This window comes from Cyprinodon tularosa, unplaced genomic scaffold, assembly GCF_016077235.1.
Source record: "Cyprinodon tularosa strain WSP-4 unplaced genomic scaffold, ASM1607723v1 ctg148, whole genome shotgun sequence".
NCBI classification, from domain to species: domain Eukaryota; kingdom Metazoa; phylum Chordata; class Actinopteri; order Cyprinodontiformes; family Cyprinodontidae; genus Cyprinodon; species Cyprinodon tularosa.
Genome location: NW_024038309.1, coordinates 686,959 through 703,240, shown reverse-complemented (window position 1 = coordinate 703,240; position 16,282 = coordinate 686,959). Strand labels below are relative to the sequence as shown.

The 16,282-nt window shown below is 37.8% G+C and overlaps 1 protein-coding gene across 1 annotated transcript in view; it reads right to left on the bottom strand.

The window, feature by feature from the left end:
• efnb3b (ephrin-B3b) overlaps window positions 1-16,282 on the bottom strand; it is a 118,756-nt gene that overhangs the window by 63,298 nt on the left and 39,176 nt on the right. Inside the window, exon 2 of the mRNA XM_038279117.1 lies at window positions 2,490-2,779. Within this exon, the coding sequence (XP_038135045.1) occupies window positions 2,490-2,779 (290 nt within the window). The remainder of the gene's footprint in view (window positions 1-2,489; window positions 2,780-16,282) is intronic.

Genomic DNA, 16,282 nt, shown 5'->3' with positions numbered 1-16,282 from the left:
AGGGCTTGTGTTTGTATTGGAAACTTGTGGGCGGTGGAAGTGCTTCTTATATGCATGCATGTGCATCATGTGTGTGTGTGCAGCGTTGTAGCTGTGAGTGTTAAACCCGCCTGGCTTTGGCCCTGTTTTTGAAAACAACCCTCAGGTTTCGGTTGGCTCAACCTTTTCTCCCGCAGATTGTTCCTTCCATTAAAAAACCGGAATAAAAAAAAACGCTTGGTCAGACCTTCCTGGATGACTTCATCGGGTCCAGACTAACTCCAAACAACCTTTTGAGCAAACCAGAACAAAATTCAGCCTTTGATTTCATGGTTGCAGCAAAGCTGGCGACATAGAGACTCGAAGCAGGTGCAAAGACACGTCCACATTAAAACATGCTGATAAAGGCCACACAGAGGATCACCTGGTGTATAAAAAATCCTACACATTTTTTATCATGCAATAAACTAAGAACAAGGAGTGCATTTCTTAAAGTTGGACAACAAGTGCAACTTCTTGAGTAAAAATGATGCTTGTATCCGCACACCCTTTAGTCAGATATTCTCAAATGTCTCTAAGAAAAGCTAGTTTCCTCTATATGTTTACCAGTGTTGGAAATAACAATATTTCATAATAACATAGTTATTAACTGCATAATTTTTTCATTGGAAAACAAATCTAACTGCTTCTTCATATACTGGTAATGACGTTAAGTCACTTGCAATCTAAAGCAAGCTGGCGTCATTACTAAATAAAGGCGACTGCTCAAGTCAAAGGCTAAATGCTTCTGCCATTTGCTCATTCTGTGCAGGAACAATGAGCTAATATTTCTTAATATAAATTTAGAAGCATCTCTAATCTAAAGAAGCTCCTCACATCAACTCAGCCATGACTCCTCATAGCTCTTGACTTGCTGTGCTATTCATTTGCATGATTTACTGAAAATATACTGGGATATTTGTTATTTGTTGATGTTTTGTTTTGTACTTTTGTTTTCTGGAATAGTGTAAGTTTTATTTATTTAATTTGTGTTAAATTGCTTGAAAATATTTTTTTTTTGGGTTCTTCTCTATTTTAAAGCCAGTTGATGGTTGTCAACCTGCAAACATATAAAGTTTGGCATCTGATTAGATTTGCTTTATTTTTCTTTTATGAAAAACAAAAAACATAATCATATCTACAAAAAAGTTTTTTCAATCGTATCCTACCAAACACACCAAAATGTTGCAGATTGGCCTAATTAGTCCAATTGTAAAATATAATTAATTTCCAGTTGTGTTTAAAGCTCACATAACAGGAAAATTATACAAATTATTTTACAATTCAGATAAGAAAAAAGTAACCGCATAATTTTGACATTGAAATTACTTTGATTGTGAAGCACCTCAGTTACTAACTTAGATACTTTTTTGACGAGGAAACTACTATTTAAAACTAGTTTTTTTTATATATATATATATACTTATGTCGACAAAAATGATAATATTCGCAGCCCAGATGTCAAGGCTTTAAAAAGGAGTGGCTGAGGTTCAATGAAAGACATTAGAACTCCTGTTTCTGTAGCCAATGTAGAAAACATTTGTTAGAAGGTGCTTCAGTCAGATTAGATCAAAACTGGGCATTTGGGTCTGTATTAATGATGCAATGATGCCAATAAAGAAGGTAAAATATCTTCAGAAAACAGGAATAAACTCAGATGTCTTCTAATTCTATGTAATGTATCTATTCCTAACTATGACTGAGTATCTACATCAACACACCCTAAAGATCAACGATAGCTCAACTCAAAGTATACTTCTCTGTTTGAGTGTCCTAGTCAAAGTACAGAACTAAGTTCTTTAAACAACCTGTAGCAAGACCTGAAAAATGGCTGTTTACAGATGCTGCTTAGAAGAAAAGGTGCAAATTTCTGTTTTAAGGTTAGCAAACCTGGTAATGATACACCCCGACAAACGTGTAGCTGTAATTGGAGCAAATGATGGTTCCACAAAGATTCAACTCAAAGGAGCCGAAGGCAGATGGATTTCATAGATCTAGACTTATCAAACAGTTATAACCTCTGGTTAGAGATTACTTAAAATCCAAATAAAACATTAAGAGGTTTTATGTTATGTGACAAAGAGTGATAAAGTTTAAGAAGTATTGCTTTATAAAGGCAGAGAACGACGACTGAAAAGTCCCAGAAATAAGTAAAATAATACAATGGAAAGTTTTTCTCAGCAACAGAATAACGTATTGGAGGAAATTATACTCCTTAAATCCACATGGTCATCTAGTTATTTTTTATGCAGAGCATCCTGTAGTTTGGTGCCCGCCTGCAGACCAGATTAAACACAGATCTCTGACATAATTACCATAAACACACCCGCCCCATCTGCGTCTTCATCATGGGGGGATAAACAAACACACTCAGGCACAATCAGAAATCAACCATGCAATCATAACAACCCACCCCAAGCACCACCTACACCCTGCAGAAAGGCCCAGCACCATGCAATCCCTCATCTCACCGATGATGTAGTAGTCGTGCATGCTCTTAAACTCGTGGCCCCAGAGGTTTGGTGAAAACTCCTGGAACTTGATGGTGAAGCGGCGCTCCCTCGTGGGCTCGTCACACGTCAGGACGATGTTGGGCGTGCCCAGCACCTCGCAGCGGTCGGCCTGTTCCCGCGACGACACGAGGTAGAGTTTGTAGAACTCGTACTCTGACGTGGACCTGGCCGTGTCCAGCGGGGGGCAGATGAGGTCCAGCCGGTCCCCGATCTGAGGGTAGAGAACATAGCCCTTGTCGTCCCTAAACCTGGAGGAAGGTAAGAAGGGAAATGAGGAGAAAAAAATTAGCCTGGAGAGTAAAGCAAGGCGAGAAAGTTGAATAAAAACCTTTATGAAGCAGCTGCTTCATAAAGATTTGCTGCTGTCTGAGCAACAGATGGGACTTTTAGCCCTTTTAGTTCCAATACTTTCTACCTTTGCTGACTTTAAACAAAACAGATGTTTAAAGCAATGAAGAGTTGTGTAGCTAAAAGAACCATTTCTCATTTTAATGTAGAAAAAAAGGGAATCCGAAATATAAAAATTTCCAACTTTAAGTTTTAACAGAGAATTATAAAAGGTCAGAAACAGTTCCTGATGACCAATGTACAAAAAACACGAATCTTTGCAAAACAGACAGACAGACAGACAGACAGACAGACAGACAGACAGACAGACAGACAGACAGACAGACAGATGATAGATAGATAGATAGATAGATAGATAGATAGATAGATAGATAGATAGATAGATAGATAGATAGATAGATAGATAGATAGATAGATAGATAGATAGATAGATAGATAGATAGATAGATAGATAGATAGATAGATAGATAGATAGATAGATGATGAAAAGTGGTCCCCATGTCCTCCAGCAGCCTAAACATATAGCATCATAGATATATGATATATGATAGATAGATAGATAGATAGATAGATAGATAGATAGATAGATAGATAGATAGATAGATAGATAGATAGATAGATAGATAGATAGATAGATAGATAGATAGATAGATGATGAAAAGTGGTCCCCATGTCCTCCAGCAGCCTAAACATATAGCATCATAGATATATGATATATGATATATGATAGATAGATAGATAGATAGATAGATAGATAGATAGATAGATAGATAGATAGATAGATAGATAGATAGATAGATAGATAGATAGATAGATAGATAGATAGATAGATAGATAGATAGATAGATGATAGATAGATAGATAGATAGATAGATAGATAGATAGATAGATAGATAGATAGATAGATAGATAGATAGATAGATAGATAGATAGATAGATAGATAGATAGATAGATAGATAGATAGATAGATAGATAGATAGATAGATAGATAGATAGATAGATAGATAGATAGATAGATAGATAGATAGATAGATAGATAGATTTGACTATGAAAAAGTATTGTTTTTCCTTTGGGGTCCTGTAAATTGTTTTTGCTATATATTTTTCCATCTTATTTACATTTATTTAATTTATCAGGGTTCATAACAACAAGTCAGGCCAATCAGGGGTTCATCTTCAGGGTCGTAAAGATCAATGACTTGACACTTATCTACGGTGTATGATGCAGCTTTACAGTCAAATCTTTCATGCTTTGTCTTTTACATGTCGTAAAATATGGAACATTTAGATGAAAGTAAGCAGTGAAAGTGGTGCTCTTCTTCTATTGCCATTCCTGCTGTGGAGCAGAGTTGTTTTCTCAGTGAAAGCCCCTGCTGTTTGAAAAAAACTACTAGTTTGAGTTTAAAATCATAGTATGAATGGATCATCTTAAATATTTGACATTGTATGAAATTATATCGCATCATATGTGATATGCATCATATTCTACTGTAATACATCTCTCTGTAATTTATCATATGACATTTGACATTATAGAATTCATCATTCTTACAGTACCACAATATCCTGCACTGTATTCCAATGTATCATATCATAGATTATATATTAGAATAGAATTTGACTTTATAATATTATATTCTCCACAGTAGTGCATATTGTCCTATTATACTGTATCATTATTATACAGATCTCCATTTTGCAACCTATTATCCAATTTTTTTCCATGCATTGTATTTGATTGTATTTTGCTAAATGAAAACTTTAAATCGGATGTGGCTGACTGAGCAAAATCTAATGGAATAATTAATACCTTTTGTATATAGTTAAGTCAGAGTTATTATTACCTTGTTTACAGTATAATATATATATATTTGAGAAGAGATGGTCCACTCTAACATACATGGGAGAACATCACACACATAATTCTTCTTGAAAACCCTTTAAAACCAAGTGTATCATGTTTGATACATTAGTTTTTGCGACCTCTGCATCATTAGTTGGATCTTGCTGATCTTAAAAACCCTGACTTACACAATTAGACACGTGTAGTGAACAGAAAATATATATAATGTTCTACAGGAATGCCTAATGTTTTAAAATTGATGCAAATAAATAATCTAATTTAACTTATACAAAATATATATATATATATATATATATATATATATATATATATATATATATATATATATATATATATATATATATATTATTTTCTTTCATTTGTCAAAGAGTTCAACTTTAATTTAAAAAAAGAAAATCTGTAAATTATTTCATGGTCAAAATACCTAAAAAAAAAATAAATAAATAATGCAGAATGTCTGTTTATTTTGGCTTAATTTATAAAAGTATAACTAAGTCTTTTCTTCTCCGAACATATCTGGTAGATATATGCATAAAATAAGAGCAAAGATCAAAACAACAGTTCAAAGCATTTTATAAAAACTTTTTCCTTTTTGAAGAACATCTCTCTGAGCTCATTTTCATATCTTTTTTTTTCTCCCCCCCTTTGGTTTCTGCTGTGTTTATATTTAGAAGTGAGAACTGAGGCATGTCCGTGGAGGTAGAAAAACAGGCAGACAACCATCTCAACAGAGCTGCAGAACAAAGAAGAACACTGTCAGAACCAAATCTCAGGTATGTACAGTAAATGAGTTTGGAAATTAGCCGTCTTTGTGTCAGTATGTCATCCACTGGGGGATGAAGTGTGTTTGTTTGGCGATCCAACAACTGTCATCTACTCCATGACGGGATTTTAATTAAATAACTCTACAACCATCGTTATTTGCGTCGATTGTTTTTTTTTTTTTTTTTTTTAAGAATTTGGGTCAAAAAGCTTTATTGAACCATAAACTGAGTTTTGAGGTGATCTTTTTAATAGATATGTATGAAAATGTTGGCGTGCTTGCTGTTACTGTGCAGCTGTGTCACCCCTCATTGCATAAGGCCATCTCGCCCTGATAAGGCCAAATACTATGACTTATGAACAGAGCTCCTGAAGCCAACCATTACTCTAATACATAGTGAAGACATATGTTTTTGTGACTCCTTCTCAGTTTGAATGAATGTTACAACTGCAAGGAAATGGAGGGGAAATAGTTTGTAGCAGCATGTATTTAAATGGGGGGGACAGATTTCCCTTTCTCACACAATCGCAAGTGACACCTTGATGTGGAAGTGGGAGGAAACGCTGCCTGTAGAGTTAAACCAGCTGATTTTTCTTCGTTTTTACCTCCGTAAGAGATGCTGCCTCTTTTTTCAACGAATCCACATGAACACTTGGGAGTCCTAGCAACATGAAGAAAACCTGCTTAATTATTCTCTCTGTACGGCTGTCAGAAAAAAACCATTCGAGTATTAAAAGTAAACAATACGAGATCACAAAGCATGCAAAGACAATGAAGGATGGAACATAACTGCGCTGTCAAAAAAAAAAGCAAATTGCGCTTGTGTCAAATAAAACGGGAAGTGACAGTTTTATTTGTTTGAATCGGAGAAAGACACACAAAAAAAAAAAAAAAATCACCTTTAGACCGACCTGTCACATTTATTTAGTAATTTTCGGATTGCAATCATTTAGCGGTGCAAAAGCCATTTAGCATAATCCATTGCATTGTTTCCATTCACCCGTAAAATAACAAGTGGAGGAAGATAGCAGAAATGGTTTCCAGCCTGCTTTATGTAAGAGCTTTATGGAGCCATCTGTTTATTTCATATGTTTAGCACTATGTAAAGAAAAATTAAACGGCACTATATAGTAATCTGCTGTAATTGCAAAGCCACACTTTTTCATTAGAGTGTAAATAGTTTAATTTTTCATTGTTTTTGCCAATATTCTAATGTATATCTATGTTTAATGTGTCTATATTTTTTTAAATGCTGTTTTCTTAAATTATGCTGCCACTCTTTCAGGTCTTTTAGGTTATTCTAAATGACATATTTAAGAAAATGTTGTCAATTGTATGCCTGTCTTTCTGTGTCTGGCACCGTTGCACAAAATACCTGATACATGTTCAAACACAACTCAGAGATAAAGGCTTATGTGATGCTGATTTCAGTAACTTAGAGGGTATTTGTCAGTTAACCAAACAAAAGTGGTTAAACATGCTTCCTGTAAAAAGGTTACAAAAACTTTTTTTTTTCTTTTAAGAAAACTTTCATAACTTCTTCAGGAAGGAAAAAATAATAATTATGCAAGTTCATGATTAACAAGATTAGGGAGCACTGAAAATGAGACAATTAGATTTTCAGTAATAGAATAAGCTAAAAAAGCAAGAACTTTTTCACATGCCGTGCGTCTCTCATTAGTTTCAGCTGTTCAGACTGCAGGCATAACTCTGTAATTTAATTTTGCTCCTAGATAAACTGGTCCTCTGCCTTTTTTAGAAACTATAGCTGGAAAAAAAAGCTCAACATAAGGATGACTTTGACTTATTACGGTTAGAAGCCACATCTATTCCAATTAGTAGTACTAGTTGACTATTTCTCATATTTTGCTGATTATAGGTAGCATTTATTTAAAAAAAAAAGGGGTTAGGTATGCTCCAAATAAACCTTAAAATAGAAAAACTTTGTATGTACTGAGTTAAACATTTTAATCTGTTAATTTATTGATTCCCCAATTGCTATATTTGGTGAAAATGGCTGCATATCAAAGGGTTTTATGAATATAATGAACTCCTTATCTAGAGGCATCATCTATAAAGGTTTTTTCAAGAGCTTTTTGAAGACAATCCATCTGGATGTTCCATCTAAACGCTTTTCTACAAATAAGATGATATACAACACTCTAGACCAGGATTCTGCAACATTTACAACCCATATATCCATTGTTGCCCTGTGTCCAGCTATAGAAAAAAAGTTTCAAGCAGTATATGTTTTTTTGATAAAAAAGGAAGTATGTTGTTAAAAAAACAACATTTTATTTCAGTTTTTAGGTTTAAAAAGTGAGATATATGTTTAAAAAATAGCTAAAGAGGATTGGGTATGTCTCAACTTATGCTTTAAAAATGAAAAAATAAACAAAAAAAATGTTTTCCATAACGTCACCCCTCTGCCTTTAGAAAATTATTACCTTTTTTGTGAACTTTATGTTGTTATTCTATCATTATTTAGAATTTGTGTTTATTAGAATTGCAATAAAAAAGATGTGCTAAATAAAAAGGTGCATGATGAACTTTATTTTTTGTAGTTTTGAATTATTCAGTAAAGTGTTATTCAATGAAGGGGAACGTATGTGCAGAGTAAACTTGGCTGTAAATGGAGTTTTATGTTCCTCTGAAATTAGTAAAATGGTTAAAAGAGTCAATAAAAAATTAGAGTAAAAAAGCTTAACAACGGTTAAATGTTTACCCTGATTTGATTAGATCGTAACCTTTAAAAAGTTGTGTTTTTTACTCTCTTCAGAGAGAAAACTGTCTGTTTCAGAGTAAAGTTTTGAGTAAATTTTACTATAACAAATTTCCTGTGCACCTTTAATCTAATCAGTATGCTCGCATATTTCCGACCACATCCTCCTTCTCCTCCATCAAGGTTAGAGCTACCTCCCAGCGCTCAGCATAAACAGGCCTCTTGCTACAAAATGAGATGTAAGCTTTATCAGTAGGTATGTTTGGCTTGAGGCATTCACTGAAGGAACTTGAGAGGGCAGACTAAACGGCGGAGGAGCTTGAGCTAAGACAAGGCCCCAAGGCCTGCTGGGAAACCACTGTTCCACTTCTCATTACGCAGGTCACCGGGGGTTATCAGGCCATACTTGGACTGGAGAGGCTAGGCGCTCAGCTTCACTCAACACTTATAAACACAGACATATCTCTCCTTCCTGTTGGCTTCAGACTGGCATTCACACCATTTATAGAGTCTGAAATGTAAACATAGTGGTAGATCTTGAGGTCTCTGCGGCAAAGAGGGGAGAAAAAAAATTCAGTTAAACTGGTAGGCTACAGGCACACACCTCTCTGTGCTGAACACAAAAGGTTTGCCCAGGCTTATCCACCCACATTCACACACAGGTCTGCTTTTCTACAAACATGAACAATAAAATCAACCGGCACCCACTCTTATAAAAACAAGCACCTTTTTTGCATCCTGCATGACACATTGTGTAAGCTTTATCTGATGGTATCCTGAGTCACAGCCGAACTGCACTGCAGAATGGCAGAGCAAACACACAAATGCTCGCTCATGGGGAGGGGGGGGGGACAAAAAGCTACCGGGCAGCTTTCAAGCGAGAGGCAGAAAAAAAGGCAGGAATCAGTGAAGAGAGAAAGTGTGAAAAGATATACTTTGATAGATGGAAATTGGAAAAAAAAAAATTCGGAAAAGATTCCTGTGCAAACCTCCATTTCCTGATCCACGTACAAAGTGTCGGATTTACTGAGTTAACCCAGGTTAACCTGCCTGAAACGTGTTTGTGAGTGAGAGTGGATGATAGCACCTGGGTGCACAGCAAACAGGATGAGGTTTGGAGACCTTGTCCCAATCTAATCAAGCGGTAGAGGAAACGGAAAACAGGATTTATCGCAGAATTCACACTTTCTTGTTCCTCCATGTGGCGCAGAAAGTGTCGACAAACCCCCACAAACTGGATGCTTTAAAGCGATGTTTAAGTCCAGTTAGAAAAAAAAGGAAAGGTTAGTGTGTGAGCCTTAGAGATGGAGCAAAGTTGTAAAATTCACTCCCTGTAAAAGAGAAAAAAAAGGAGGAGGATGAATCGGAGAGCAGAAAAGGGAAAAAAGTGAAGTGAGGTGAACCTATAAACTGCTTTATAGAGTTCCTCTATGACCAGATCTAAATAAATCATCCAATTCAGGAGCAGCCCAGAGCAACATTACACTTTCCCTTTACTCTCTTCTTTTAAGGCCCGTTTCTCTCTGAGAGTCTTTCACTGGCCGTATCTTTTTTTTCCTTCATCATTCCTCTCACTCTCTCTCATCTCTGCCTCTGTCCACTCTGCCTCGCTCCTTGTCTCCCCTTCCCTTTTTCTCAGCCTTTAACAATAGACCCATTCATGTGGCCACACTTTGAAACATGGCATGGGAGGCTGAAGGGGGGGCAGAGGTGACACAGAAAGGTGGGGTGAGGGGGCAGAGGAGACGGGGGGGATGGAGAGGGTGGGCTTTCAAAACCTTTTCTTTTCGGAGCTCTTTCATGAGGGTAGAAACATCATTTTCTCAACCCGAGCATCGCCCTGCCGCGACCCTCCAGCCGAGCTGAGAAGACTCAAGTGTCATGCAGCTCCCCCAACCTTTTACACCTCCTGCTTACCATCCTCCATTCCTCCCTCATCTATCATTCCGTGCTTTCAGCTTAAAAACTTCTTCCATTTTGGAAATCCTGCTTCACTTCCAATAATGCTCAGCTGTTCTTCAAGGTTTACCAGCTGCGTTTGCTCTCCCATGTCTCCCCAGTTCCTTCAAACTCACATTTTTTTCATTTTGCAACAAAGTCAGAACACAAAACTAGCGCCTGACCATGAAGAGGATGGGAAAACGTTTTTGCTGAAAAGTTTGCTGTCCGTATTAACCTCTATTGTACTCTCATGTCCTGTTGCCATTGTTGTCAGAAATCCATTAACCACGTGTTTGAAATTTAACAGCAGAAATGTAGGAGACTTAAAACACAAGGGAGAAGTTTCTATGAGACTTTATATGAACCTTTTCATGTTGTAGACAATTATCACTTCCTGCAAACTCCATCCCCAGTGTGAAAAAAGGAGGTGGCAGCATCACTATTGAAACAGAAACACTGCAAATTAATCATAACGCCGCACTCACACATCAAAAGTTCCTTTTTCAGCAGGCATGGGGAAGATGCCTATAGTCATATGGAGCGTAATCCATTAGAGGCTGCAGAATACTTAAGAGTGAAGCGCTGGTTCATCTTCCAGCAGGAAAAGAGAGCTAAATGCACAGAATGAGCGAAGATTGACTAGTTAAGATCAAAGTATAGTGATGTTTTTAAAATGGCAAAGTCGAAATCCAGACTTAAATGTTGTTGAGAAGGCAAGACTAAAAAAATGATTTTTGGAGATCTTCCATTCAAACCGGGAGAGATATTTTACAAACAAGTATGAGCAAAAATGTAAGTTTTGAAAATAAGAAAACTTAAGATGCATTACATTTTTCTTTTTTTCAATTCCAAAAATATGCTCCTATTTGTGTTGGTTTAACACTTAAAACTCCAAATAACACAGACTGAAGTTGCAATGAGACAGAGGCTATTGTGCCAGCCGCTGTATTGCTCTACTCTGGTGCATCTGCGTGTTGTCTTCCATGCTTGGCTCTGCACATCAGGCAGCTCAAACATTTCCCAGATTCCAAAGCCGCAACCTGAGCCACGTTCGGCACCAAAGCCGGGCACACAGGTGCAGCCAGGTGGAGAAGACGGGAGGACAATAAAAAGTGTGCGAATGTGTGGGAAGGGCAGGTGGGTGAGAGTCCTTAGAGAGAAACACCCGGGAGTATATGGAAAGAGCCATGATGGAGAGGAGAGAAAAGTGATAAAGCATCAAAGGGCAAAGACCAAGACGAGTGTGTTTGCGTAAGAATCTTCTGAACTTTAGCTTCCTAAGCCGTCTGCTGGGGGTTTGATGTCGAGCTTGAGAGCAGGCAAGAAGTGACAGGAGAGTCTACATCTATAAGAGAGCAAAACAAACAATGACGGCATTCCAGGGCGGGAAATTTATGGCAGGGCCCCCGGTGCATAAAGCTGTCTGCTCTAATCTCATGGTATAAGGAGTATAATCACACACGCCCAGGGTCCCAAGTGACCTCGTATTCCCCCCTGCCTTATATTTAACGTATGTACACACGCTATGAAAAGCATGGGGGGGGGGGTATGGCGTCCATGTCCAGGGAGCAGCAAACCGATTGGCCACGGGAGGAGTAACACAAACGAGCACACTCCTGCTGAGCTACAACACCTGCATGTCTTCGAAGTGGCCGCTTATGGAAAAATCCTCAGGGTCTACTTTCGTGGAGAGACTCCTTCCCGAGGAACGTCTGAGTCACGTCCATTTTCATCAGTTTGATGCTTTGAACCTTAGGTTTCAACTCGTATCTATTATTTTTTCCAATGAACTTTAATGAGGCTCCAATAAGCCGAAAGGATAAGCAATTTGTGCTGGGGTCTGAACACAATGATTGAGAAGATCTGCAGATGTAAACGTATCCACTTCCACACACAGGCAGCTTTAACCTTTTTTGAGGAAAAATATTGTTTCAAGCCTGAGCACTGGATTAAATCACTTGCTGGGATTTTTTTTATTTTTTTTATTTCTGGGCACCCACACAGAGAGGGGACTATCCATTTCCAGACTCCTGTCGGAGCAATCAGTAGTCCTGTAAGAAACACCAACAATATTTAACGTGAAACATCTGCCCGGGCGTACGTAGAACACGAACTGAAACGATTTGTCTCTCCAGAGCGGATTTTGTAAAGAAAATTTTGAAAAAAGGTCCACGTCTCCCGCCGCTCCTGACCGGTTATGTTCAATACGTCTCAACTGGGTTTACAATAAAAGATTCAGGAGCTTTTAAATTTTACTCATGTTGTTGCTCTTTTATCCTGACCTCGTCTTTGATCAGCTCCGCCAGCGAAGAGGCTGTCTGAAACCTCTCCGTTCTGAAGGCTGAACTTAAGGCCCCGCATCAAAAAATCATACGTCCATGCAGAGGTGCACCGAAATCCACTCCTCACACACACACACTGGGAATCTCTTGCACCTTTAACACAGTCGTTTCTATGATTTTTTTACTTGTGTTTTTATCAATCTACTATGCAAATTTTACTTTTGCTTTCTAAGATCCACTCTCCTCGGATGGGTCCTTTTGATCCCGGACTCTGAAGCTTCTGCCTCCATAAGAGCACAGGGCCCCCTCAGATGGTTTTAAAATATCCATAATCATTATTACTGTCTTCATTAAAGAACCATATACCCTGGAGTGGAGCTGTAGAAAGTGGTCTTTGACTGTGTGTATGCAGCTGCAGAGAGATGGAGGCCCATTTGTATGAGATGAAGGGAGACAGAGGATGGTTAGGAAAGAGACACAGAGGAGGGAACAGAGAGCTATAATGTAAATTGATGAGAGTCTCTCTCCAAAAGCAGTGGCCCAGATACCTCAGAACATATTTTATTATGGATGAGAATGGATGCGAATTGAGAGGGAAAGGATGGAAAGCTCTCCATCCAGGAACTTTTTTTTTGTTTTTTGTATGACATTTGTTTAGTTGGCAAGTGGACATAAAGGGAGATTTACCTAATTTCAAGAAAAACTGGAGGATATTATCTGATCAAAGCTCCCTCAGATGGTTTCAAGTTTCCAAAGAGACTCCAGATACCATGTGTCAGGGTGAATTTAGAATGAGGCCACTAAGAAACACTATATGGTGAGCTTTCCTATTTAAAGGGAAACTGCTGCCTCATAAATCAGCGTTTGTCGCTCGGAATCAGAGAAGAAGCCGCTTCAGTGAGGTCTTTATTCAAATGAGGGGAACTTTTTAAAATGCTAATTTAGCACATCTATTTTTGGCAGGTACAGTAAAGAGTTCATAACGCTTAAATAACATTCTTCGGGTTTTATAAAATGTCAGAAAATTGGGTTTGATTATTATTTTAAAAAGCTGAAGAGTTTCTTTATTCATTTGCAAATTATCAGACTTTATTCAGGATCTGAAGGTTTTATCCAGTCCTTTATTCATCCATCCTCCTTTTGTCATTCCCTCCATCTATTTGACACCTTTACGCATCTTTACCAGCCAGTGTTTTAATCTATGATTAACATTTGAAGCATATTTTAACTGTAAATAAGATTTTAAAAAGTGCAAAAAAACAAAAACTCAAATACCCTCCAGATAAAGTGTTACTTTACAGCCTTTTGGAGGTAGATTGAACCACAAAAGATTTAAAAAAAAACATATTTACTGAAACTGTTATTATATCTGCAAAGAAATGCTTGATGGAGTCCACTAATAATAGGACATCTAGAGGATAAAAGCACAGATTTATCAATAGAGCGTTGGAATAGATTAGAAATGCTGGAAATGCAAAACTATACGTTAAATCAGTTCTAGAGTCTTAACATTGCTGATTACAGAGAAACAGCAGCGTCATTTAGGATCAGCAAGAGACACAACCCAGCCACCAAGGCAATTTACAAGCAAGATTTACAGCCTCATTCAGCTAACAAAAGGGAGGGGGGGGGGTCAAATTGATGTTTTGGAGGGGGGATTGAAACAGGCAGGTGAATGAACAACAGATAAGCCTGCTATGAGGAGTGGTGTGAACAAGGAGAAGGGAGCACGAGGTTGATGTAAAGTCAGTGAGCATTGAAAAAGCCCCCAGGAGTGTAGATGGTGAGAAACGACAATGGCTGTAATGGTTTCCATATGGCGCGGGAGAAAGAGGGATGAGAGGAAAGAAAGAGAGGAAGGTAAAGCTAGCACGATGAGGCTTACTGCAGCAAAGAGAGAGACAGAGAGACTGGAGGCGGCGGTCAGCAGGAGGGGGGCTGCAGAGCTGTGTTTGAATAGTTAGTTGGCATCATGGGAGCCTTGAAGGTAACTGTGTCCTTGTCATTGCACACACACATACACACACAAGCTCATCCCGCTGTCCGGAGGCGGTCCAGAACGCCGCAGCGTCCATGTCACATCCAGTACATATCACACTCCGGATAACCGCAGAGACACAGGATGGAGGAGCACTGGATGCTTTGGCATTTGAAAAGAGCACGTCCACACACACACAAACATCTCAACACACACTGCGTTTATCTGCGGCATCAAAAACACACCCTTCATCTGTCGTGTTGTTCTGCTCCCGCTGTTTTGAGTACCTTTCCTACAATACAATGCAATGCAGCGGACCAGCAGATCGCATTAAGCTGAAACTTGTAGCTGCATCATGAAGAGAAACTAGAACTAACTGGGAAAAAAAGGGAAAAAGTGCAGAGATACTTCCTTTCCTCTTTGAACAAAGCTGAACAACGCAGCCATATTCAGGTCAGACGGAAACTTTTCTCAAGCAAACATCCCCCACTTTCTTTTCTTGCTCATCTCTTTCTCATTTGCATCCTTGTTCCTGTTTTTTTCTTATGTTTCGACTCCTGCATAACCAGCTCAGAACTTTTGTTCGCTGGTTCTTTGACTCCTACAAATGTTCGCTCTAGAAAGTAATCTATATACAGCCTCTTGTGTCACAGTCAACATCTGCCTTGCTCTTTTTCAAATACCTGCATATCTCTATAGCTTTTTCATTACCCTATCTTTCTCTTTGACATTGTGTCGGTTCAGTCATTTGGAGCATTCCTAAAATAACTCACACGCTACGAATACTGAATCCTAAGAACAATGCATAATAGATAATTACCAACTAGTTAAAAGCAAGGTTCAAATGTCTTTTCAATAATTGATCTGTTTAAACACTGAAGCTTCTAAGCAGCATTTTCCGTGGTTTTCTAATATCCATGAACTCAAATTAGCAGCCATCCACACCACAATTATCTGTCTCAATGTAAAATGCTTGGAAAAACATTTTTTTGCAGTGTGATCAAATCATGGCCAAAATAAAATAAATACATCTGGTAAATCTAGCTGCGTATGCCGTCTCCATAATTATGGCTTTTTAACATTCACGGATGTTTGCTAATAACTAGGCTATTGTAAACACTTCTATAAATTTGTATCTGCCTTGATTACAATGCAAACAATCAATTAACAATGCATAAAATCGTTTAGTACAAAAGCAAATTAAAAAGTTGTGTTTCTACCTTCCAAGCTAGCTGTGTTGCACAACTTAAAATTGCTGCAGAAATATCTTCCTTGTAGATGATAATATCCATACTGTAGATGGAGATTACATTTCTAATACCTTCTTTTGATTCCTTTTCCCCTTTATTACAGTGATATAAGATTTTAGCATGAGAAATATATTATTTAAAGTTGCCTTAGCCTATCTTTCTTTTTAGAAACTGCTGTACCTTAAGCTACAGAGCCACTCACAGACTGCTGAACAGCCCGAAATTTCTGCATTAATGTCAAGACGCCGTTTCGCCTCCATAAGAAATGAGAACGCACTAAACTATGTGTTAACTGTTGCAAATGCTAGCTTGTTAGACAGGAAATGTGGAGGAAATATAGGTTAAATAGATTATTTTAAAGTATGCCCTCTGCTATACAAGCTCTAAAGCTGTCAATATTGCTGTTTGCATCTCGCTACGAATGAACAGCTTTCCCTGCAGCCATACATTTCTACTGCAAATGCTAAATAAAATTAAATAATTCCATATTGCTATTTAGGAAAACAGGAAAAGTAACTGTCCTTTAGTACACATTTTCTTAGGATTTGCAAAGGTATTGCATTATGAATAACAGCGTTTAATCTGATTTAGGCTGCCTATGT